This window comes from Schistocerca gregaria, chromosome X, assembly GCF_023897955.1.
Source record: "Schistocerca gregaria isolate iqSchGreg1 chromosome X, iqSchGreg1.2, whole genome shotgun sequence".
In the NCBI taxonomy this organism is placed as follows: domain Eukaryota; kingdom Metazoa; phylum Arthropoda; class Insecta; order Orthoptera; family Acrididae; genus Schistocerca; species Schistocerca gregaria.
The window spans coordinates 571,938,862-571,964,005 of NC_064931.1; the positions used below are offsets into that span (position 1 = coordinate 571,938,862).

The 25,144-nt window shown below is 46.0% G+C and overlaps 1 protein-coding gene across 1 annotated transcript in view; it reads right to left on the reverse strand.

Moving 5' to 3' along the window:
- Positions 1–25,144, reverse strand: part of LOC126298754 (lipoamide acyltransferase component of branched-chain alpha-keto acid dehydrogenase complex, mitochondrial) — a 97,434-nt gene that overhangs the window by 60,326 nt on the left and 11,964 nt on the right. The window contains exon 2 of the mRNA XM_049990200.1: positions 6,227–6,423. Coding sequence (XP_049846157.1) covers positions 6,227–6,423 — 197 coding nt within the window. The remainder of the gene's footprint in view (positions 1–6,226; positions 6,424–25,144) is intronic.

Genomic DNA, 25,144 nt, shown 5'->3' on the forward strand with positions numbered 1-25,144 from the left:
AGGACTGTTCTTAGATTCGTCTCATTCGTCCCCGTGTTACGTGCAATTGCACGAGTGCTGATTGAAGGATATCGCTCCACATGCTGCAAGACAGCTTCCTCAAATTGGAGCGTCCTTATCGTGCGCGGCGTCCCTGTCCATGTAATTTGCTAAATGACCTAGTCTCACACAGACATTGGTGCACAGCAGCAAAGGCTGTATGATGTGGGATACGGCGATTAGGATATTGTTGGCAATAAACTCGCTGTGCAGCTCGTCTGTTGTGATGCGCTACATTGTATGTGTGGTGTCACCGCCAGACACCACATTTGCTAGGTGGAAGCCTTTAAATCGGCCGCGGTCTGTTAGTATACGTCGGACACGCGTGTCGCCACTATCAGTGATTGCAGACCGAGCGCCGCCACGCAGCAGGTCTAGAGAGACTTCCTAGCACTCGCCCCAGTTGTACAGCCGACTTTGCTAGTGATGGTTCACTGACTTTTACGCTCTCATTTGCCGAGACGATAGTTAGCATAGCCTTCAGCTACGTTATTCTACGACCTAGAAAGGCGCCAGTATCTGTACTATTGATATTGTGAATCATGTACCATAAAGAGCGACGTTCTCCATTAATGGATTAAAGTTAAGTATTCCACCAGCTACGTCCGTTTTTCTCAATTCTAATTCCCTTGTCAGCCTGCGTGAGCTGAGAGGCGTGAATTTCGGCCTCCTTTAGAAAAACACGGTTGGCTCTCCTGCCAACCACAACATTGGCGACGAGAGTAGAAGTGTTCTTATCGATATTGCTCTGATTTACTTGTGTAATGGCTTCGCCACAATCTCCAGATGTACTGTCCGAATTTTATCACTTACAGAATCAGCAGACGCAGGCCTTACTGGATGCCCTTGGCCAGCTCGTCCAGGGTCAATGTGTGATGCAAAACGATGCGGCAGCAGCCGCTTCACCGCTAACGCAGCCATAACACGCTGTTGCACCCGCTTTTCGACCTTTTGATGTTGCACTGGAAAGCTGGACGGAGTGGTCACGCCAATTTGGATTCCATCTCGCCGCCTACAGAATTCAAGGTAACGAGCGGCAGCCATTTCTTTTGTCTTCCGTCGGTGTGAGTACGTACCGTGTGATAGTCACATTACTTCCCCGACGCGACGTAGCAACTCTGTCCTATGAAGAAATTTTGTCTGCATTCGATGCATATTTCAAACAGTCAGTCAATGTAGTTGCGAAAAGTACAAAACGTATGGCAGGTCAGACTAATCGGGAGTGGGTTGCAACTGTGCAAGGCCTTACTAGGGATTGTGCTTTTGAGTGTCAATGTGGCCTCCCTTATTCAGATACTACGGTGCGTGATGCAATTGCACAGAACGTTTCTGATGTTCGTATAAGGGAACAGATTTTGAATCTAGTCAATCCCTCCCTTCAACAAGTGATGGACATATTGGATCGGCAGGACACACTTGACTTTGCTCAGGAATCATTTGAAACTTTGCCAGAAGTGTGTCAGGTTAACCGACACGCCGGGCGAGCTGCACGGAGCAGTAAACAGCCATCGCGCCCGGCCGCGCCGCTGCCGCCAGGCTCTCAGCCACGTGTTCCGCGCTGGCAAGCAAATGCAGTGATCAAATCATGCCCGCGGTGTGCTACAAAACATTCATGTGAGAATTGCCCGTCATGCCAAGTTATTTGCTTTCATTGTAATAAAAAAGGACATGTTCATAGTGTTTGCCAGAAGAAGCTCAGATCGGAAGCTCAAAACCGTTCCAGGCCCTTTGCTTCCCGCCAGAATCGGAATCGAACCAAGGATACTCAGGCTTGCGAAACTTCGCCCATGGAAATTCATGTAGTTCATTCCACTCTGCCCAGTGCCACTCTCTCTAACAGTGACTGTGTTCGTCCCAAAAACAGTGTGCGTCGACATCGCAGGAAATCCCGTCAGGTTGCACGAGATTATGTACCAGTGTCAGTTCACGTTGCACGAGACATTCGCTCTTGTCGTCAGCAGGACAATAAACTTTCTGTAGACTTGGACATTAACGGCAAATTCATACCATTCCAGCTCGATACCGGAGCTGCACTTTCACTGATCAATCAAGACACTTACAAACTGCTGTGCACACCTCCGTTGCGTGCCGCAAATGTTGAGCTAAGCAGCTATTCAGGTCAACACATCCCTGTGTTAGGACAGTGCAGCCTTCTTGCAACATACAAAGGACAAACAAAACTTGTGTCATTTTACGTCCTTCGTTCTTCTTCTGTAGTGAACTTGTTTGGTTTCGATTTATTTCAGTTGTTTAACTTGTCTATAGTAAATAAGGTCCTTTCAGTGAACCAGACTGTGCCTTCAGACAGTGTTTCTCGTCTATGTGAAGAATTTGCAGACATTTTTGCATCGGGCCTCGGTTGCGCTAAGAACTATAAAGCGCATTCGGAACTGAAAGCAAACGCGCAACCAAAATTTTTCACAGCGCGCAATATTCCCCACGCATTGCGTGACGAGGTCGCAAAAACATTACACGATTTGGAATCACAAGGTGTAATTGAACGTGTGCAGGCTTCTCTCTGGGCGTCACCCTTAGTAATTTTGCCAAAACCTTCCAGAAAATTGAGACTTTGTGTGGACTTCAAGGCAACAGTGAATCCACAACTAGTGATTGCAACTTTTCCTTTACCCCGCCCGGAAGATCTTTTTGACAAACTGTGCCCGGGTAAATATTTTTCTAAGTTGGACCTAGCAGATGCGTACTTGCAAATACTGGTGGACGAAGAATCCCAGCGCGTTTTGGTGGTTAATACGCCTCTTGGTTTGTATCGATTCAAACGACTGCCATTCGGGTGTGCATCCGCCCCTGCATTGTTTCAGCAATACCTACAAACTGTTTGTGCGTTGGTCCCTACTGCAGCAAATTATCTGGACGATATTGTGATCTCTGGAAAGACGAACGAAGAACATGTGGCGAATCTCAGAACATTATTTCAGGTCTTGCGACAAAATGGTCTTTGCTTGCGGAAGGACAAATGTGCTTTTTTTTTTGCTCGGGACTTGACATACTTGGGACATGTACTCAATGCCAAAGGCATACATCCCAGTCCCATGCACCTTCGTGCCATACAAGACTTGCCTTCGCCGCAGAACTTGAAGCAGCTACAGAGTGTGCTGGGAAAAATCAACAATTATAATAAATATGTGCAGCATGCCTCTTCCATTTCAGCTCCGCTTCATCGCTTACGCCTTATGCCATTTGATCCCCAGAAGCCCCTTTTGTTGATGGTGGATGCATCGGATTTCGGGATCGGTGCTGTGCTTGCGCACAAAGATGGATCGCACGATCGCCCTATTGCCTTTGCGTCCAAATTGCTCTCGTCTGCTCAAAGAAATTATTCACACATCGAGAAAAAAGCATTGGCTCTCGTATTTGGTGTAACAAAGTTTCATTATTTCTTGTATGGTCGTCACTTTACCATAATCACAGACCACAAACCTTTGACATCGCTTTTTCATCCAACCAAGCCTGTACCTCCGCGTACAGTGCAGAAATTCATTCGCTGGTCTATTTTCCTCTCACAGTACCGCTACGATATCTTGTATCGGTCCACTGCTAAGCACGGAAACACCGATGCGTTGTCCCGCTTGCCTGTTGCTGATGATAGGGCATTCGATTCCTCCGAAATTGCTTGCATGTTCATTGATGCGGAAATCGATGACGTGGTCGAATCATTTCCGATTGATTTTCTTCGTGTAGCTACAGCCACAGCTGCCGACCCTGTCCTTGCTCCCGTTTTGCGTTTTGTTGCTGCGCAATGGCCCTTGTCAAAGTTACGGATCGAGGACACGTTGGTTTGCCGATTTTTTGCTCACAAGGAGAGACTTTTTGTACGACGTGGTGTTTTGGTTTTGAGATCTGATAATGATCAGTCCAGGGTCGTGGTACCACGTTCATTACACTCCTCTGTATTACAGCTTCTCCACCAAGGACATTGGGGTATAGTGCGAACGAAACAACTTGCTCGTCAGCACTGTACTTTGTTCGGAATCGATACCGCGACTACGAAAATGTGCTCTTCTTGCATGGTGTGTGCCGAACAACAATCAGCACCACCACAGAAATTCTTTGCATGGCCAAAAGCCACTTCCCCTTGGCAACGCTTACACATCGATTTTGCTGGTCCATTCTGGAATGCTCGCTGGTTGGTTGTGGTAGATTCATTCAGTAATTTTCCTTTTGTTGTCCGGATGTCTTCCACAACGTCATCTGCCACCATCCAAGCATTATTCGCTATCTTTTGCATTGAAGGTCTTCCACAGACTATTGTTTCCGACAATGGCCCACAATTCATGTCCGCAGAATTTCAGTCATTCTGCCGGGCCAATGGTATTCAACATCTGACGTCTGCGCCATTTTCGCCACAGTCAAACGGTACGGTGCCGCTGAACGATTGGTCAGGACTTTCAAGTCACAGATGTTGAAGCTGAAAGAGTCGCATTCTCGGGAGGACCTCCACGGTCGCCCTCATTGAACCTTGATGTCTTTGCTGCATCCGCCGCATCAGGTTCCTGTGCAGCAGCAGACACCTGCTTTTGCTCCAGGCGGCGTTGTCTACTATTGCCACTATCGAGGTTCACGGCGTTGGCTCAAAGGGCGCATTCTTCGCTGCCTCGGCAGCGCTATGTATCTGGTTTTGGGGGCCTCTGGTGAGGTGTGTCGGCATCTCAATCAACTGCGCCTCTGTCGTCGCATGGGATCTGCCGCTCGCCGTCTGCTTTCAGCGACGGTGCTGTCCGGTCAGCGCCCTGGGGACTCATCTACTGGCTCGCCTCAGCCGCAGGTGTTAGCGACGCTGCCTTCCATTTTGCCCCATGGCGACATGCCGCCACCGCCGCCGCCCGCAGTGGACGCATCGCTGCAACCTCCGGGCGCCTCCCTGGGTCACGCTCCGCCTATCGCTTCCCGTGACCAGTTGTCCTCCGACATGGAACTCTTGCCCGCTCCGGACCATATGTCGTCTTCGCCCGTCGTGTGCCCTGGCCCGATGGAGGTCGACCCTTCGGCCCCTCCTGTCTCTCTACGGGCGCATACACCGCATGTTGGCGTGTACCCTGGAGCAGGTTTTCAGACGTTTCCTAGCTCCCCGCGGTCCGAATGGAATGGTGCGGGTAGCACAGCCTCGCCTGTTGTTAGGCTCCCCACCTCGTCGCATACGTCAACATGGGGTCCTCCCCACGGCGGGTGGAAGCCTTATGCCACAACTGTATACCAATTTGCGGGGGAGGAATGTGGTGTCACCGCCAGACCCCACACTTGCTAGGTGGAAGTCTTTAAATCGGCCGCAGTCCGTTAGTATATGTCGGACCCGCGTGTCGCCACTATCAGTGATTGCAGACCGAGCGCCGCCACACGGCAGGTCTAGAGAGACTTCCTAGCACTCGCCCCAGTTGTACAGCTGACTTTGCTAGCGGTGGTTCACTGACTTCTACGCTCTCATTTGCCAAGACGATAGTTAGCATAGCCTTCAGCTACGTTATTTGCTACGACCTAGCAAGGCGCCAGTATCCGTACTATTGATATTGTGAATCGTGTACCATAAAGAGCGACGTTCTCCATTAATGGATTAAAGTTAAGTATTCCACCAGCTACGTCCGTTTTTCTCAATTCTAATTCCCTTGTCATGTTCCAGACCTCACGCCAGCCTGCATGAGCTGAGATGCGTGCATTTCGGCCTCCTTTAGAAAAACACGGTTGGCTCTCCTGCCAACCACAACAGTATGCACCAATCATATCAGTGTGCTCACTCCAGGTGTATCGCTGCATTAGTAAACAGAGACAATGCACTACTACACTGGTGGACAGCGGTTGCGTACAACTGAAGATCGTAATATGCCCTCTAACAACTGAAGATTATAATACAGCCTCTAACAACTGAAGAGCGTCATACGAAAAAGTGACATTAGGAAAAAATATTTGTTTTGATGTCCTCTACAACCTCCCAGCATTTGTCGGTTTAAATACTTTTCACCCTGTACAATCAATATACAACGAAGAAGATACCTGCAATCCTAATGCACAAGCAGTTATAAGGCATGTTCAGAAAGTAAGTGTACTAGATTTTATATTTTTTTTAGAAAAAGTGTATTCGAAAAAAATAAGATAGAACAAATTTGAATGCAGGGATACAATCAAAAGAGATGAAATCATAAATCTGGAAGATGAAATACTTTTGACATTAACATACCATTCTTTTATAACCACCTCTGTAATACCTTCTCCAATGTCAGACAGTTTGAATGAAACTTTTTCTGCTAATATAGACATTACTTGAAAATTTCTTCGTGACTGGTCTATAAAAGTGACTGGCCTCAATCTCTTGTTAAAATTATGCTGTGGAATGCTACTGGAATATTTTGCTGTTGTTGGCAGGCATGTTAAAACCTAAGAAAGACAAAAGAATTACACCAAATTACTTGAAATAAAAAGAAAATTAAAATAAAAGATACAAGAAAATAACTGAGGGTGAGTAGAGCAGTAACAACCACAGTATAAAAGAAAAGAAAAAAATTAACAGCTAGAAAAATGCTTACAAGTTAGTGAAAGTGAAAAATTGTTAGGGCATCAAAACAGAATATTTGCAAAGCAACAGCTTACACACACACACACACACACACACACACACACACACACACACACACACGAGAGAGAGAGAGAGAGAGAAGCAACACAATGATGATAAAAGTATAAAAACAAAGAACGAAGAGCTTGTCATCCTCGCGTACTGTGAGTGATGTACAGGAGTAATTCCAGTGCATACCTAATGACATCGTCAAACAATAAATGCAGTTTTGTGTACATATCAGTGAAAAATTCTGATTAAAACTTTTGAGTTGAACTGTCACTACAATCCGAGCCTTCACCTTTCATGCCAGTGATTTCAATAAATAAGTCAACTGAGCACCCCACATCACCTGATCCAAAGCTTCAATCTGCTAGTAACTAGTTCCTCTTTTGTCAAATTTTGAGAAAGCCTCTCCAACATACTTTGCCCGATTACTAGAAGAGAGTGACTTCAAGACAGCGTATGGGTTCTCTACACTATTATCTCACCTAGGAGAGATATTGAAAGAGACAGGATGGAGAACATTTCTAGAATTTGGAGAAATAGAGTTGCTTGAAGCTTTTTGTTGAGTTGAAGGCACACAAGAGGGCTCATTCAGCTGAGCAAGAAAGGCAATACATGGTTCTGCAAACGGTTTTAATCTCTAAGGAGTTTCCATCAAAAATCTCGGTGCCAACTTAGAAAAATAACCCATCTGTCAGAGTTATGATTTACAGAAATAGCACAGCACACTCCACTCATTTCTAGGATTCTCACTGCACTGGTTCAGCCTCATCAGCAGTCATTAGTGCCATTAGAAACGGATCAACAGTCACTGTTGGAGATGGTAATGATATATCGAAAATAATAGTATTTTGAAGAAATAATATTGATATTTATAACTTGATATTATGCTGCCAATACATATACAATATTGCACATTTCCACTATTTGCATATTGCGCTATCATAATTTTATTTTCTATATTGTTTTATTAATTGGTCAAAACAACTGCTATTTTTTAGTATCACAATGATGTATGACATGTATTAAAAACATTACAGACATTGTTAGATTTTTTTGAAAGTGAAACTTTGAAAATGGTACAGGATGTGAGGACATATTGGAACTCCACAGTCCACATGATGGAATGATTTTTGGTTTTGTGAAACATGGCAGCACTCTTGTTTCTTGGCCTGAATCCCTGCCAATGCTGACTATTATGGAGCTAGAACTGCTAAAGTAGTTCAGAACTTAACTTATTTAGAGTGTCAGACAGGAGAATTATTGGGAGAAATGAGTGTCACAGCAATAATGGCAACTCCACTGCTAAACTGTTTCCTCCAGTCAATAAACGTATGCTTTCCAAATGAATGCTTGATACCAGCTATTCTCAAGAAATTTGACATGAGGTCTCAGGAGACAGTACACACATTTACTTGCTGTGCCTGTATTCTTTTTTTTTACCCAAGGATCAAAAACAAGTCTTTCTGGGTACACATTTATCAGCAAGAGCTCTAAACTAGATTAAAAAAAAAAAAAAAAAACATATTGCAGTCCTGCCAGAAAGGTATCATCATTGGAGTCAGAGACTAAAATAGAAACAATAATAGATTCTTCATATACACAGAGGCAATAAAAGTCATGGGATATCTCCGAATATTGTGTTGGATTTCTTTTTGCTCAGCAGGGTGCAGCAACTGGACATGGCATGGACTCAACAAGTTGATGGAATTCCCCTACAGAAATATTGAGCATGCTGCCTATATAGCTGTTCATAATAGTGGAAGTGATGCTGGTGCAGGATTTTTCACACAAACTGAACTCTTGATTATATTCCATAAATGTTCAATTGGATTGACATCAGGCAGTCTCGGTTGCCAAATCATTTGCTCGAACTATCCAGAACGTTAATCAGATCAATCATGCACAGTTGTGGCCCAGTGATATAGCACATTGTTATTCATAAGAATTCCATCACTGTTGGGGAACATGAAGTCCACAGATGGCTGAAAATGGTTCTCAGCTAGCTGAACATAACCATTTCCAGCCAATAAGTGGTTCAGTCATGTCAGAGGACCTAGTCCATTACATGTAAACACAGCCCACATCATTATGGAGCCACCGCCAGTAAGCACAGTGCCTTGTTGACAACTTGGGTCCATGGCTTTGTGGGGTCTGTGTCACACCCAAACTCTACCAGCACCTCTTACCAACTGAAATCGGGACTTGCCTGACCAGGCCACAGGACTTGCCTGACCAAGCCACAGTTTTCCAATCATTTAGGGTCTGACTGATATGGTCATGAGCCCACAAGAGGTGCTGCAAGTGATGTCATGCAGTTAGCAAAGGCACTTGCATCAGTTGTCTCCTGCCATATCCCATTAACGCCAAATTTTGCTGCACTGTCCTAACAGATTATTTGTCATACATCCCACATGGATTTCTGCTGTTATTTCATGCAGTATTGCTTGTCTATTAGCACTGACAACACTATGCAAACACCACCGTTCTCGATTGTTAAGTTATGGCTGTCAACCACTGTGTTGTCAGTGGTGAGAGGTAATGCCTGAAATTTGGTATTCTCGGTACGCTATTGACACTGTGGAGATCTTGGAATATTGAAATTCCTAACAATTTTCAAAATGGAATGGACAATATGTGTAGCTCTAACTACCATTCCGGATTCAAAGCCTATTAATTCCTGCTGTGCAACCATAATCACATTGAAAACTTTTTCACATGAATCACCTGAGTACAAATGACAGCTCTGCCAGTGCACTGCCATTTTATACCTTGTGTATGCGATACTACTGCCATCTGTGTATCTGCATACCGCTATCCAATAACTTTTGTCGCCTCAATGTATATGATTACTTCACAAGTTGCTAACACTCAACACTCCCCAGAAAATGTGAGAGCCTTTGTACTGTGCTGCCAAGCTTTAGTAAGCAGAAATATTACTCTACTTGTTGAAACCTGTAGCTACCAATCACAGAGCAAATCCTTTGAAGACAGGGAAAAATCTCAAGCACGTGTACCCGACACACTGTTTAAGCAAGACAATATTTAAGTGTTGTTGCTACTTCTGTAGCAGCTAGAAGGCTGGCAGAACAATCACTTTAAAAAATTATACTTTCTTTTTAAGTGACTACCACGGAAATATTAGAAACCATTTAAACCAAGACACATTCACAATAATGAAATACTCCCACTCTTACAATAAAGAAAGTGTGTGGGAGGGGGAGGGTGCTTTTTTTTTAAGATTTTGTCAAATATCCATTTCTTTAACAGTGACAATATTTTGAAATTAATAATTTTTTGTTAGTATTTACATTGAGACCAATCCTGAATATCATTCCATTGAGCCAACAACTGCATATACATCTGTATATGTATTCTGCAAGGCACCACACAGAGTATGGTGATGGTGCCATGAGTAGTCATTCCCTTTCCTGTTCCTCACAAATGGAGCAAGGGAAAACTGACTGTCTATACCTCCACACGACCCCTAATTTCTCTTATCTTGTCTTCACAGTTCTTACATGACACATAGAATGGTGGCAGTAGAAGCGTTCTGCAGTGTCACAAACACCAGAGCAATCAACTTTCTCAACAGTGTTTTGCAAAAAGAATGTCATCTTCACTCCAGGGATCCCATTTGAGCTCATGAAGCATTTCTGTTGTACTTGTGTGTTGATCGAACCTGAACCTGCCAGTAACAAATCGAGCAGCAAGATTCTGAATCTCTTTAATGTCTTCCTTTAATCCAACCTAGTGGAGTCCCAGACACTTTAGAACTACTGCAGAATGGGTTACACAAGTGTTCTACATGTGGTCTGCATTATATATGAGGTACACTTCCCTAGTACTCTGGCAATAAAACCAAAGACAACCATTCCCCTTCGCTACTATCGACTTTACATGCCCATTTCATTTCATATTACTTTGCACTGTCATGCCTAGATATTTGAACAATGTTAATGTGTCAAGCAGTATATCACTAATACTATAATTGTAACATACAGAATTGTTTTTCTTTCTCATCTGTATTACTTTATATTTTTCTTGATTTAGAATACACTGCCAATCATCACACCAAATAGAAATACTATCCAAGTCAACCTATATCACCCAACAGTTGCTCAATGACGATAGCCTTCCATATTCTACAGCATTATGAGCAAAAAGTTGCAGATTGCTGCTCACTCTATCTGTCAGGTTGTTTATGTAATATAGAGAAAAAGAATGGTCTTATCAGATTTCCCTGGGAGACTTCTGACGATCTCTGATGAACACTCACCACCCAGGACAATGTACTAGGTTCTGTTATTTCAGAAGTCTTGAAGCCACTCACATATCTAGGAACCTATTCTGTAAGCGAGGACTTTTGTTAACAGTCTGCAGCTGGGCACTGTGTCCAGTGACTTGCAGAAATCTAGGAATATGGAAGGAGCTTGTGTCTTTCACAGTAGCTTGGTTGGTTGGCTGGTTGGTTGGATGGTTGGTTGGTTAGTGGGTGGGAAGAGAGAGGGGGGGAGGGGTAAGTGAGCAAACAAAACATCATCAGTTCGTCGATCCAAGAGTGGTGAATGCAGATGTAGAGACGTCCATGGAGAACGTTTTCTGATCTAGTCGGGAGAACTATAACAGTGAAAGTGATATGGCTATAAACAAAACAGACATCCTTTGCATTGTCAATAATAAAAGAAAGATGAAGGAAATAGGGAATTCAGCAGGTGGGCGTTCCTGGGGCTCTGCAAGGAACAGGGAAAGTCCCACCCACAACATAGGACAGTGGATTCCTTCAATGAGAAGCAGAAGGAAGTACCCCGTACTGCAGTAGTGTCCTTGATTGTGTGTAGTTTATTAGCTGGGACAGTAGCTCATTAGATGTCATTCCATTTCTGAGCGAGCAGAGATCTTATGTCAATATAAGTGCTCCTCTATCCTAACAATCAGTCAGTTCATTCCTGGGATATCCACGACTTAGAACCCACAGGAAAACAACTAAGCAGGCAGCACAATGAAGGTTAGTGAGAACGTCATGAATAGCAGAGACCAAAGGGAAGCAAGAATAGCATTAATCAATAGCATGGAGACTACTAAGTGAGTCAGTACATTTTAAAACATGGTCAAGGGAGACACGTTTAGTAAAATGGAAGGCTCTGCTAACGGCTACCAGTTCTGCCATAAACACACTACATGTTCCTGACAATGAATGGTGTTCCATACCAGCAGGAGGTGTAAAAGCATACTCTTTCTGATCCACAGTTTTAGAGTCATCAGTGTAAAATAAAGTAGCACCCTGGAACTCTTGAAGAACTGGACTTGATAGACGATGAAAGGCCACAGGCACAAGACTAAGAATTCAGAAGACATCGATCCTAATCTGTGGTCCAGACATCCAGGGGGAAGTGTGCAGGTAAACAGGGGGAGCACAGTCCAGGGAGGGGAGATCAATACCTTGGCAGGGAGAAGCGAGGAGCACTCCAACTGGTAATCCCACCTGATAGCGGGTATCAGGACAACACCCTTCGTACGTAAAGAGAATGAGATATGTGGGATGATCAGGGAATTGTTCAATAGTGGTTCAATAAAAGACCAAGACCTGGTACTGCCAAATCTGAAGAGGGAAGTTCTCCACTTTGGCAAGGAGACTGTCTATGGGAATACTCTGAAAGACACCAGTGGCCAGACACTCGCCATGGTGGTAGACTGGATCTAAGAGCTTCACAGCTGCCGAACTGGCCCGCACCCCAAGATGTGTGGGTAGGGGAGCTGAGAGGTTAAGCTTCTACATACAGCTAGTCTTCAAGTGGCGAATATGGGGCAGCCGGGTCAGACTTTTATCAAAAAGGAGGGCCAAAAAACGGGACTGTGCTACAACATCCAGGTGCTGGGTAGCCAAGTCGAGTTTCGGGTCAGGATGGACCATAGTACAACAGCAGAAATGCGTGACCTATGTTTTTGTAAGGAGAGAATTGGAAACCATGGGAAAGAGCCAATGCAGACACCTGTCAATGGTACCTGGGAGCTGGCATTCAGTAGAGGCTACCGAGTAGGAGCTGTACCAAATGCAAAAATTGTCAACATGAAAAGCAGTGGTGACCAGCGGCCCAACAGCAGAACTAGCCCACAGATGGCGATGAGGAAGAGAGTGACACTCAACACAGAGCTCTATGGATGCCATTCTCTTGGACCTGTGGCGAGCTGACCGAAGTACTAACTCTTACTCAGAACAACTGGCGGGATAAAAACTGACAAATAAAAGTTGGTAGGGGGCCTCGAAAGCCCCAGTCATGGAGGATGAGTAAAATGTGATGACACCAAGCAGTGTCGTATACCTTAAATAGGCCAAAAAGGACTGCAATAAGGTATTGAGGTTTAGCAAAAGCATGTCAGATTGCTCCTTCCAACCTAAGCAGATGGTCGGTGTGGATCATCCCTCCCAGAAACCACACTGATATGGGACCAAAAGGCCCCAAGATTCAAGAACTCAGCATAATCAGCAGGCAACCATAGTTTCAAGCAGCTTACACAGTACACTGGTCAGGATAATCAGCTGGCAACTATCACGAGACGTTGGGTTCTTTCTTGGCTTAAGGAATGGGGCAATTATGCTATCTTGCTATTGTGAGGGGAACGCATCTTGGAGACAAATATGGTTAAAGACCCTGAGGAGAGGATGCCTTTGGGGATCATTGAGGTGTTGGATCAGGGCCTAGAGCAGTGTTGTGGGACGAGGCAAGAGTCTGAATAAGTTCCCAGTCTGCAAAGACCATCCTGTAGGACAAGACCAAGAACAGCTGTCGATGGTTGGTAGTCCATAAGACAATGGAGCTTGGCCCAAGCTGAGATGAAGAGACATACATCTCCAGGGAAGACACACAGCACTCCTAGCATTCCTTCTTATGGTGTTTGATCAGACAGCAAGCCTTAGCATGAAGTCCCATAAAGGTGATAAGGTTGGTCTATGAAGGACGTTGTTTGAATCGTTGCAGGGCTCATCAGCTTTTCCTGAATGGCTACCTCAGTGTCTTTGGTCCACCACAGCACTAGCCAACAGTGTGTGTGTGTGTGTGTGTGTGTGTGTGTGTGTGTGTGTGTGTGTGTGTGTGAAGGGGAGAGGGGGGGGGGGGGCAAGACCTACAGAAAGAGGAATAGCATATAGCAGTTTCAGTGGCATAGATGATCGTGTCTGAAATGCCTTGTACAGCCTCATCTATACAATCCAACAGAGAGGTGGTAAACGTAACAGCAGAGGTATACAAAGCTCAGCTGGTTGTGTGAAGTACCCAGCAAGGTAGTCGGTCCATTTTGTGGACGAAAGGAAATGACAGGATCACTGAAAAATGGTCACTGTCACAAACGTCACCATGTAGTGACCAATGTAGCGAAGCCACAAGATTACGGAGAAGAGAACATTAGATAGATAGCTGAAAAAGTGCCTTTGGTGGCACTGAAGTGGGTAGGAGAACCATCAATGAGGAGGCATAGATCATGGTCTGTGAGAAGCTGGTCAATTAGAAGGTCCCTACCAGATGAAGTGTTATTCTCCCACATGGAATGGTGCACATGTTTAAGTCCCCAAACAGGAGATGGGTTATTGCATTATTGGATTAATGTGGTCAATTCAACGTAAGTAAGTGGCCTACCTGGAGGTAGGTCACCACTGCAAATGGTAACCCAAAGTCATTCACTGACAATATCCCTATGAACCAAAGTACAGACCTCTCCAGATGCCGTCTCTGGACCAGCACAGTTCTGACAGAATGCACGATAACAACAGAGCATTGGAGAGTGATTTTGAGTGAAGTGCAATTCTTGGAGAGCTATGCACAACTTCAGAAGAGGAAATAATGTTATGTAGTTCTGATAAGATAACAGTAATACCCATTGCAATTTCACTGAGAGATCACTTGACCGGTGGCCAGGTTAGATGTGAAGGGGCCAGGAGGACCTGTCACACCACAGGATCACAGCCTGTCATCTGTGCAGATGGAACCACAGCCACAAACACTGGCTTCGAATCCAACTGTGTGGGGGGGATCAGGTGTGTCTATGGGCACCAGAGGGGCCTTGTCCCAATTCTTCTTCTTCTTTCCTTCATAACCTTTGGTGGACAAGGTTTGTTCAAGGGGCAATCTGCAGTGAGCGTGGGGACATGAATAGCAGACAGCCCTGGGACCCACAGGCTATGGTTCCTTCAGCCACTGTTTGGTGTCAGGCCTCTGGTCTTGTGGTTGCTAGGGAGGGTGATCCTGAGAGTGAGCCCTGTCACCAGTAGATGCTGAGGAAGAACACTTCTCTGGCCAAGTGCAGACAGTTGTTCCTGAAGAAGGTACTGTGGGAACCACGGGAGAGGAAGGTTGTGACAGATCTGGTTTGGGGATTATCGTGATTTTAGCATAATTTATCGTCAGGATGTAGGTGCTCGTATTTCTTCCATGCCTCAGTACGTAATAGGCAGTCAATAGATTCGTATTCCTGGATCTTCTGTTCATCATTGTAAACTAGGCAAACTGGCAAAAACGGATGGTGACTTTTGCACAATTGACACACAAAGGTGGATATTTACAAGGATCACCTGTTTACAAGGAACATCTTTGTGGTAATTAACAGTTGCCACATTTTGGGTCCACCATGCAGTGGAATGACATATGTGCAAAGCATGAACATCTGAAGCCCCTCATAGGCAGTAGGACATATGGTTTCACATCACACTTGTACACCATGACCTTAACTTTCTACTGGGGGACAGTTTCTTCAGAAGCTAAGAAAGACACCTGTATCTATATGATTATCCTTGGGCCCCTTTTGTACACTCCCAACGGGTGTCTCCATATGGGCGCCACCCAAACACAGCAATGGCTACATGGCCCGTAAACCATTTCCCAGAGTCCCTGTGCCCCAGCCTGGGCACTACTACTTGTAAACCACTGCCCAGAGTCCCTGTACCCCAGCCACGATGGCACATACTCCTTGGCTTACATGGTGAGCTTCCAACTCAGACACCAACAATATGATCCCTACATGGTCAGAGGACTACCACCATGCAGAGGTACTTGACAACCCCCCAACAGACTGGCTACCATGCTCGGTTTGCAAAGAACGAACGGATGCTGGTTGGTTGGCTTGTGGGATTGAAGGGACCAGACTGCTAGGGTCATCGGTCTCTTTTTCCAAGGACGCGAAACACCCACAAAGAATAAAAACTAACAATGGAGACGACAAGAGATGACACAGGAAAATTAAGACAAAAAGGATTAAAACCACACAGAGTGTGACCGTGGTTGGCCGACCATAGAGACAAAAAAGGGAACGCCACCCATCAAAAAACACACTAAAAAACTCAGTCTAAAACTGTAGCCCAAAGGCCGGACTCAACACAAAATAAGGACAAACACTTAGATCAAGTGATAAAAGCCCCCTGCACGAATAAAACGCTAAACTAAGCCAGCCATGGCAGTGTCATTTGTTGAAAGTGCAGGGAGCGTATCAGGCAGCGCAAACGTCTGCCCGAGTGCAGTTAAAAGGGGACAGGCCATCAAAATGTGGACCACCGTCAAAGCTAACCCGCAGTGACATAGAGGTGGGTACTAATGGCACAATAAATAGCTGTGCATCATCCGGGTGTGGCCAATGTGCAGCCGGCAGAGAACAACAGACGCCTTGCGACAGACTCGCAAGGAAGTGCACCACGCACCAGTAGCCTCCTTGATAGCCCGAAGTTTGTTGGGTGAAGGTAGAGTGTGCCATTCTTCACCCCAGGTGCAAAGTACCTTCTGCCGCAAAACTAACCTGAGGTCACTCTCTGAAAGGCCAATCATCAAGGCTGGTGCACCGACAGCCTGTTTGGCCAGTGTGTCAACTCGTTCATTTCCTGGGATTTTGAAATGATCCGGACCTGGGGTCCACACAATGACCACAGAGCAGCCGCAACGGGCTAGAGTATGGAGGGACTCCTGGATAGCTATTACCAGACAAGAGTGAGGGAAACATTGGTCGATAGCTCGTAAACCACTCAGTGCGTCACTACAGATAAAGGACTCACCTGAGCAGGAGTGGATATACTCTAGGGAGCGAGAGAGGGTGACCAGCTCGGCACTGAAAACGCTGCATCCAGCCGGCAATGAGTGTTGTCCATAATGATCCCCAAGAGTAAGAGCATAACCGACATGGCCAGCGACCATCGAACCGTCAGTATAGACAACGTCAGAGCCTTGAAACACGGCAAGGATTGACAGAAAGCAGCGGCGGATGGCCTCAGGAGGGACTGAGTCTTTCGGGCCTTATGCCAAATCGAGCCGAAGGCATGGGCAGGGCACACACCACAGGAGTGTACGCAGAGGGGCCCGGAAAAGAGGTGGAAGAGGGAAACCCTCAAGCCCAGAGAGAAGAGCTCTGACCCGAACTGCGATCGTACAACCCGACCAGGGCTGCCATGCGAGAAGATGAACGACGGACTGAGGGAACAGGAGACGATAATTGGGATGCCTGGGCAAGCTACAAACGTGTGCAGCATAAGCAGCCAGTAATCGTTGGTGCCGAAACTGCAATGGAGGGATACCTGCCTCCACAAGTATGCTATTGACAGGGCTTGTCCGGAAAACTCCAGTGGCGAGCCGGATCCCTCTGTTAAGGATGGGGTCCAGCAACCACAATGCGGAAGGGGATGCCGAACCATAAGCCAGGCTCTCATAATCTAGTCAGGACTGAATTAACGCCTGGTCCATCGTACAAGGATAGACTGATCGGCACCCCAGCTGGTGTGGCTTAAGCAACGAAGGGTGTCAAGATGACGCCAGCATGTCTGTTTAAGCTGCCGAATATGGGGCAGCCAAGTCAACCGGGTATCGAAAACCAACCCCAAAAACTGATGCATCTCCACCACTGCAAGAGGTTTGCCGTCAATATAAAGCCATGGCTCAGGGTGAACAGTACATTGCTGGCAGAAATGCGTAACACAGGTCTTGGCAGCCGAAAACTGGAAGCCATGCGCTACAGTCCAAGATTCCGCCTTACGGATAGCGCCCTGCAGTTGTCGTTCAGCAGCTGCAACGCCAGTAGAGCTATAGTAGAGGCAGAAGTCGTCAGCATAGAAGGAAGCTGAGACAGATGTTCCCACCACCACAGAGAGCCCATTAATTGCAGTTAAAAAGAGGCACACACTTAAGACAGATCCATGCGATACCCCAATCTCCTGAACTCAGGAGGAACTATGGGAGGCCGCAACTTGCATGCGGTAGGTACGAAGTGACAGAAAATTTTGAATGGAAATCGGCAGCAGACCTCGAAGACCCCAACCATGAAGCATGGAGAGGATGTGATGTCGTCATGTCGTATCGTATGCCCTCTGCATGCCAAAAAAGACGGCGATCACGTGCTGATGGCAGGCAAAGGCCATACGGATGGCAGACTCCAGGCTCACCAGATTATTGGCGGCAGAGCGGCCCTTACGGAACCCACCCTGAGACGGAGCCAGAAGGCCGCGAGATTCGAGTAGCCAACTCAACCGCCGGCTCACCATGTGTTCGAGCAACATGCAAAGAATGTTGGTGATGCTAATGGGGCGTTAGCTGTCCACCTTCAGTGGGTTCTTGCCAGGTTTCAAAACGGGGATTACGATGCTTTCCTACCACTGCGGCAGGAACTCGTCCTCAACCCAGATACGGTTGAAAAGGTCTAGGAGGCGTCGTTGGCACTACACCAAGAGGTGCTTCAGCATCCGATAGTGGATGTGATCTGGCCCGGAAGCTGTATCAGGTCAAGTGGCTAGGGCACTTTGGAATTCCCGCTCACTGAACGCAGCATTGTAAGATTCAGGGTGGCGTGTGTGAAATGAAAGGCTCCGACTTTCCAACCACTCTTTCAGGGAGTGGAAGGCCAGTGGGTAATTCACAGAAGCGGAACTCTGAGCAAAATGCTCCGCTAAGTGGGTTGCAAGTGTGGCGGAGTCAGTACAGACTGCTCCATTCAGCGAAAGCGCAGGTACACTGACGGGGGTCCGATAGCCATAAATTCGCCTAATCTTTGCCCAAACCTGCCATGGAGAGGTACGGAGGCCAATGGTGGAGATATACCTTTCCCAGCACTCCTGCTTGCATCGGCGAATGAGGCGGTGGGCTCGCGCATGGAGCTGTTTGAAGTTGATGAGGTGTTCCAATGAGGGACGCCGCTTGTGATGCTGGAGGGCCCACCTGCGATCTTTAATCACATCAGCGATCTCTGGTGACCACCAAGGCACAGTCCATCGCTGAGGGGACCCAGAAGAACAGGGAATGGCAGATTCCGCGGCAGTAACGATGCTGGTGATGACCGAGTGAACCACCGTATCAGTGGCATCATTGGAAAGAGGCTCAATACTGGCAATGGAGGTGAACAAGTCCCAGACAGCCTTATTCACAGCCCATCTACAGGGGCACCCTGAAGAGTGATGCTGTAGGAGTGACAGAAAGATCGGAAAGTGGTCACTACCGCACAAGTCGTCGTGCACACTCCATTGGACAGATGGTAATAGGCTAGGGCTGCAGATCAAAAGGTCGATGGCTGAGTACGTGCCACACGCCACACTGAAATGTGTGAAGGCACCATTATTTAAAAGGAAAAGATCGAGTTGTGCCAACACTTGTTCAACAACGCTGCCTCAGCCTGTTGCCACTGATCCACCCCACAGAGTGCTATGGACGTTGAACTCACCCAGCAATAGAAAAGGTGGTGGCAACTGGGCTATCAGCGCAGCCAGGACATGCTGTGGGACATCATCATGAAAGGGGGAAGATAGAGACTGCAGAGAGTAACAGCCTGAGGCGTCCACACCCGAACTCCGACTGCCTCTAAAGGTGTTTGTAGAGGGACACTCTCACTGTAAAGGGTGTGAAGGACGTAGATGCAAATGCCACCACATACCCTCTCATAAGCTGCCCGGTTTTTATAATAACCCCGAGAGCCATGAAAGGCGGGGGCTCACAAAGCTGGAAACCAAGTTTCCTGAAGAGCAATGCAGAGGAAAGGGTGCAGGCTGAGAAGTTGTCGGAGCTCAGCACGATGGTGGAAGAAACCGCTGCAGTTTCACTGGAGGATGACATTGTCCATGGCCGAGAAAGGCGTGAAGGTACCGGGGAGGCAGTTTACACCAGTGGGTCACCTGCTGCCACCGACTGAGTACCAGTGCAAGGGCTATCCATTGTGTCTGAGGACCGGAGAGATCTAGGTCCTCAGCGGATGCCAGGATCTCCACCTCATCCTCAGATACAGAGCTTGAAGGTTGCGGTGGGGTGAGTGCCACCGCAAGTTCCTTGGTCTTAGAGGTCTTCTTCTTGGACTTCTCTCACTGCTCCTTGGGTTTCACTGGCTGGGAGGGCTTCACCAATTCAGTCTCCGGGACAGAGGAAGATCGCGAACCCTACGACCAGCTGCTTGTGGGCACTTATGCCACTGATGGGTGTGATCCTTCCTGCTTGTGGAAATCTGGGAAGGGAGGGAGCCAAGGGTCCCCTTGCGAGCAAGAGGAGCCCAACAAGTTGGATGATTCTCCGGCTAAGAAGCAGGAACGGACTTCCCTGATGGGTGGGTGGGTGGGGGGGGGGGGGGGGGGGGTGTTGCTTCCGAGGTAGGTGGCGCAGGAGCAACAGGGTGGGTAGTGCCCCCCATGGGCAAGGGGGCATGTGGAGTTGTACAGCTCGGCGATCCGACTGGGATTCACTGAACTGATGGGGCTAGCACGGTTGCCATAACAGTGGCATATGAAGAAGTCATTCGCACAGGATGTAGTCGTTCATATTTCCTCTTAGCCTCAGTATAAGTCAGTTGGTCCAGGGTCTTATATTCCATGATTTTTCGCTCTTTCTGTAAGATCCTGCAGTCTGGTGAGCAAGGTGAATGATGCTCTCCGCAGTTCACACAGATAGGAGGCGGGGCACATGGAGTATTGGGATGTGATGGGCACCCGCAATCTCGACATGTGAGGCTGGAAGTACAGCGGGAAGACATATGGCCGAACTTCCAGCACTTAAAACACCGCATCGAGGGAGGGATATATGGCTTGGCATCACAGCGGTAGAACATCACCTTGACCTTCTCAGGTAATGTATCACCCTCGAAGGCCAAGATGAAGGCACCAGTAACAATCTGATTATCCTTCGGACCCCGATGAACAGGCCGGACGAAATGAACACCTCAATGCTCTAAATTGGCGCGCAGCACGTCATCAGATTGCAAAAGAAGGTCCCTATGGAAAATAATACCCTGGACCATATTTAAATTCTTATGGGGTGTGATGGTAGCGGAAACATCCCCCAACTTGTCACAAGTAAGTAACCTTTGTGAATGGGCAGAGGATGCCCTTTTTATCAGTACTGACCCAGAGCGCATTTTGGACAAGCCCTCCACCTCCCCAAACTTGTCTTCTAAATGCTCTACGAAAAATTGAGGCTTTGTTGACAAGAAAGACTCCCCATCAGCTCTCGTACAAACTAGGAACTGGGGTGAATAAGTGTCACTGCCATCCTGAGCCATACGCTCCTCCCACGGTATGGCCAGGGAGGGAAACGTTTTGGGATCTATTTCTGAGTGTTAAATTGAGCCCGAGAATGCTTAGAGACTGCTGGCGGCTGGCCAACAGCGAGAGATGATGTACCACGCTTCATTATAGGTCATCCGCCCTGATGCCACCCACTCTGACCAAGGGCCCTCCCCACGGGTGCCACCCAGCATCAGCCAAGGCCACCTGGCAGGATGGTCATTGCTGGCACTCCGGATGCCCCAGGGAGATAGGCATCTACTCCTTGGCATACGTGGGGAGTTAACAGTGCAGGCATCAGCAGAGCGATCCCTGTGTTATCAGGGGGCTACAACCAACAGGGTACAGGGCAGCCCCACCACAACGGACTGGCTACCATGCTGGATATTTGGTGCAAGGAAGTCCATGGTTGTCGTCTCTGCAAAAAGCAACACTGCACAGTGCATAGTGGAAATCGCACCCAGGAATATATCCTCGCCCAAGAGATGGAGAACGAGCGGGACAGCAATGCGATCACGAGAAAGCTGGCTAACGGTCGCAAAGCACGATGAACACAATGCACCATGTAAGGCGCCCTTTCCCAATTGATACGCTCTTTGGAAGAATTTCGAAACGTGGAGGTCAAACCCGAGAGGGGACCATCACATATAGGCCGAAATGTTTGAGACTCCTTTTAGTCACCTCTTACAACAGGCAGGAATACTGCGGGCCTATTCTTACCCCCGAACCCGCAGGGGGTAGAAAGGATGCAAAGTGAGAAAAGCAGAAAAGGTGGGCAGCCTCCCCTGCATGATCCATACTCCTGTAAAATTTGGAAAAGGAGTACAAAGTCAAAAACAACAATCGGACCATGTAGTTCAGAATAAAAAGCTTTGGAATGCCAGAAGGAAAGCCCTTCATCCATGGTTCGCAAGATATTGTGTGAGGAAAGGGAATGCTGAGTTTCACACTAGCTTTCTAAATCCATGCTGTTTTGTCGTTTGAAGCTTTTATCTTTTAAGGAAATTTATTATATTCAAACTCAGATTATGCTCAAGAATTATGCAGCAAATCGACATATTGGATATTGTTCTGTAATTCTGCAAGCCAATTCTTTCCTCCTCCTTACATATGTGAGCCACAGTGCTTTCCTCCCGTTTCTCGAGATTTGCATTGGGCTAGAGATTTGCGATAAATGCAAGCTAAGTCAGGGGCCAATGCCAAAAAGAACTCTTTGTAAAACTGAACTTGGAGTCCCCGTACACTGGGTGTCTTATTTGTTTCGAACTCTTTCCATTTGCTTATCAATACTAGGGTCACCTGTTTCTGTGTCCTCCATCCAAGAGTCTATGTAATAGTCCAATTATCGTGTGTCTGTACAATTCTTCTGCAGGAATGAGTTTTAAATGCAAAATTTAAAACTTCAGCTTTCCTATTGCTGTCTTCTACTGCCACACACTGGTTGCTGAGTGACTGACCAGAAATCTTCAACTCACTTAGCAATTTAATGTGGGGAACCAGGATTTTCTCGAGTTTTCAACAAGATCTTTTGCTAATGTATAACGGTGAATGTTGTATGCTTTGTGCATCAGTCTTTTTATAAGCACATGAATGTCTACCAGCTTTTGCCTCTCGGCAGTTCTGTTTTTTTTTTTGTTTTTTTACTTGGTGTACCTCTGAGTAACCTTTGTTTCTTCAGAATTTTCTCAGTTTTGTTACTGCACCATGGTAGGTCCCACCTTTAATCCACTTACTCAATATGTACTTCTCCAGAGTGTGATTTACAATTCTTTAAACTACACTCATAACTCCTCTACACCCATCACACTGGAACCACATAATGTCCATTTGTTGTCTAAATAGAAGTCTAACAACCACTTACCTGCTCTTTCCAGAATACAAATTCTTAGCACTCTAGATGGATTTATTAACTTTTGTAATCAATGTCGCTATGATCACACCATGATCATTAATCCGAGTGGGTATTGACACTGTCGATAAGGTCCACCAGCCTTTTTGTATCTACAAGGTCTAAAATGTTTCCATTGCATGTGGGTTGCTGAACTAGCTACTCCAGATAGTTTTCAGAAAGTGTGTTCCAAACTACTTCACAAGACTGACTGTTCATACCACCAGCAATGGGTCCAGACAACCGAGTCTACACTCGGTGGATTAAAGTTGCCTCCAATTAATATTGCTTGATTAGGATACTTCCACAGTACTTAGTGTTGATTGTCTTTGGATGATTAACTGCTACAGTGCAATCGGGTGGCCAGTAAAAACATCTGATGATTAACTTCAGTTCACCCATGCTGGTTTCTCACATCCAGATAACTTTGCAGTAAGACTCAATTTTGACCTTGACAGGTATAATGTTTTTACCATTTGCCATTGTAATTCCCCCTCCTTTGGCATCTAACCTGTCTTTTCGATACACATTCCACAACTCATTAAATAGGCTATGGAGGGAGGTAAATTCATGGACTTTGTTACAAATTTTTTGGCAATTTACAATTTAAATCTTGAAATCCTGTCTTTACTTTGTACATGACCTGATACTGCCATCTGTGTGTTGAATGGTGAGCATTCATCAGAAGACCTAACCTAAAAGAAAGTGTACTCCACAAGTGCTCTGCTAACAGGTAACAGGGTAGCTGCTTTCTCTGTGTAGTCCACCCCTGATGTATCACACGGATCCTACAATCCTCCACCCCATAACAGGGTCAGAAATCTGCTGGCAAGACATTAACAGAAATAGCAGTGCCTTGGGTTGATATCCTCCACTCACCTCCAAACAAAAGGACTCCGATCAGTTATGGCTACAATACCACAAACTGAAAGCTCTGCTTGCACCCTGCAAGTATGGCCAGCAGTCTTCATCACTTCCCCCAGCCACCTGTTTGAACTGAGAATGGCCTTATAAATCAAATGAAAGGTGTCACTGATGCTGATGTGGGCCACAGCTCACTGATAATTACTCCCTGCACCCTTAACAGCCTTAGGCAGAGATTCCTCCACATCACAGATGAGGCCCCCCGGCACACCCGCCGAGTGCACATCGGACTTCTTCCTAGTCTGGGATGATGTTTCTCTAAGGGGCTCCTCTATGTGCCTAACATTAGAGCTCTCAATCTAGAAAATTAGAATATTAAGTAGAAATTTTAATATAATTGATTTCTCATTTCTAATTGCAATTTAGAGGAATTATGTTTTTTTCTCTGAGCCTAAATTAGTGTAATTTCAGTGTAATTAATCAATGCGATGCATTTTATTATCTTAAAAACAAAGAAATCATTACAGTTTTGCTTTACAAATCGAGCTGCTTGTGTAAATAAACAAGCAGAGACAATGAATACAGAATATTTGATCAACAACATATTCCTGTTTCAAAACTAACACTGTATTTTATATAAGAATCCTGTTTTTGACATACAGAGTGTTCAGAAATTCCCATTAAAAAATTCTAGGGCTTGTAGAGGGGAGATAGTATATAATATTTTGAACAGGAAACCCTGTCCAGAAATGTACCATTTCTGTTCTACGAGTGTTTCAATTCAGATGTTTAACTCATCCACTTCTACTTGAGGGATTGAATTACACATGACGCAACACAATTATAAGGTAACAATTCGAAGGGAAACAATAACGAAACATCCATTTATCACTTAAGCACATATATTTGTATTAACACTTAAACTTTACGTTCTGTACATATAGAATGCTGGAATTTTTTTCATTTTGGAATAACATAAACACAAAATGTTTAAGTGATGACACAAACAAATGTGCTTAAATGATAAGTGGGCATTTTGTTATGTTTCCTAATGTGCCATGCCAAATTCAATTCTTCAATCAGAAGTGGATGAGTTACACATCTGTGTTGAAACTATCATAGAATGGAAATGATGTGTTTCCATACATGGGTTCCTATTCAAAGTATTATGTACTCACTCCCCTCTACAGATCCTGGAAGTTTGTAATGGGAATTTCCAAACACCTTGTAATGAAAATATCTATATTTCACTTCCAATACAACGCAGCATTGCTAACACTCAAGT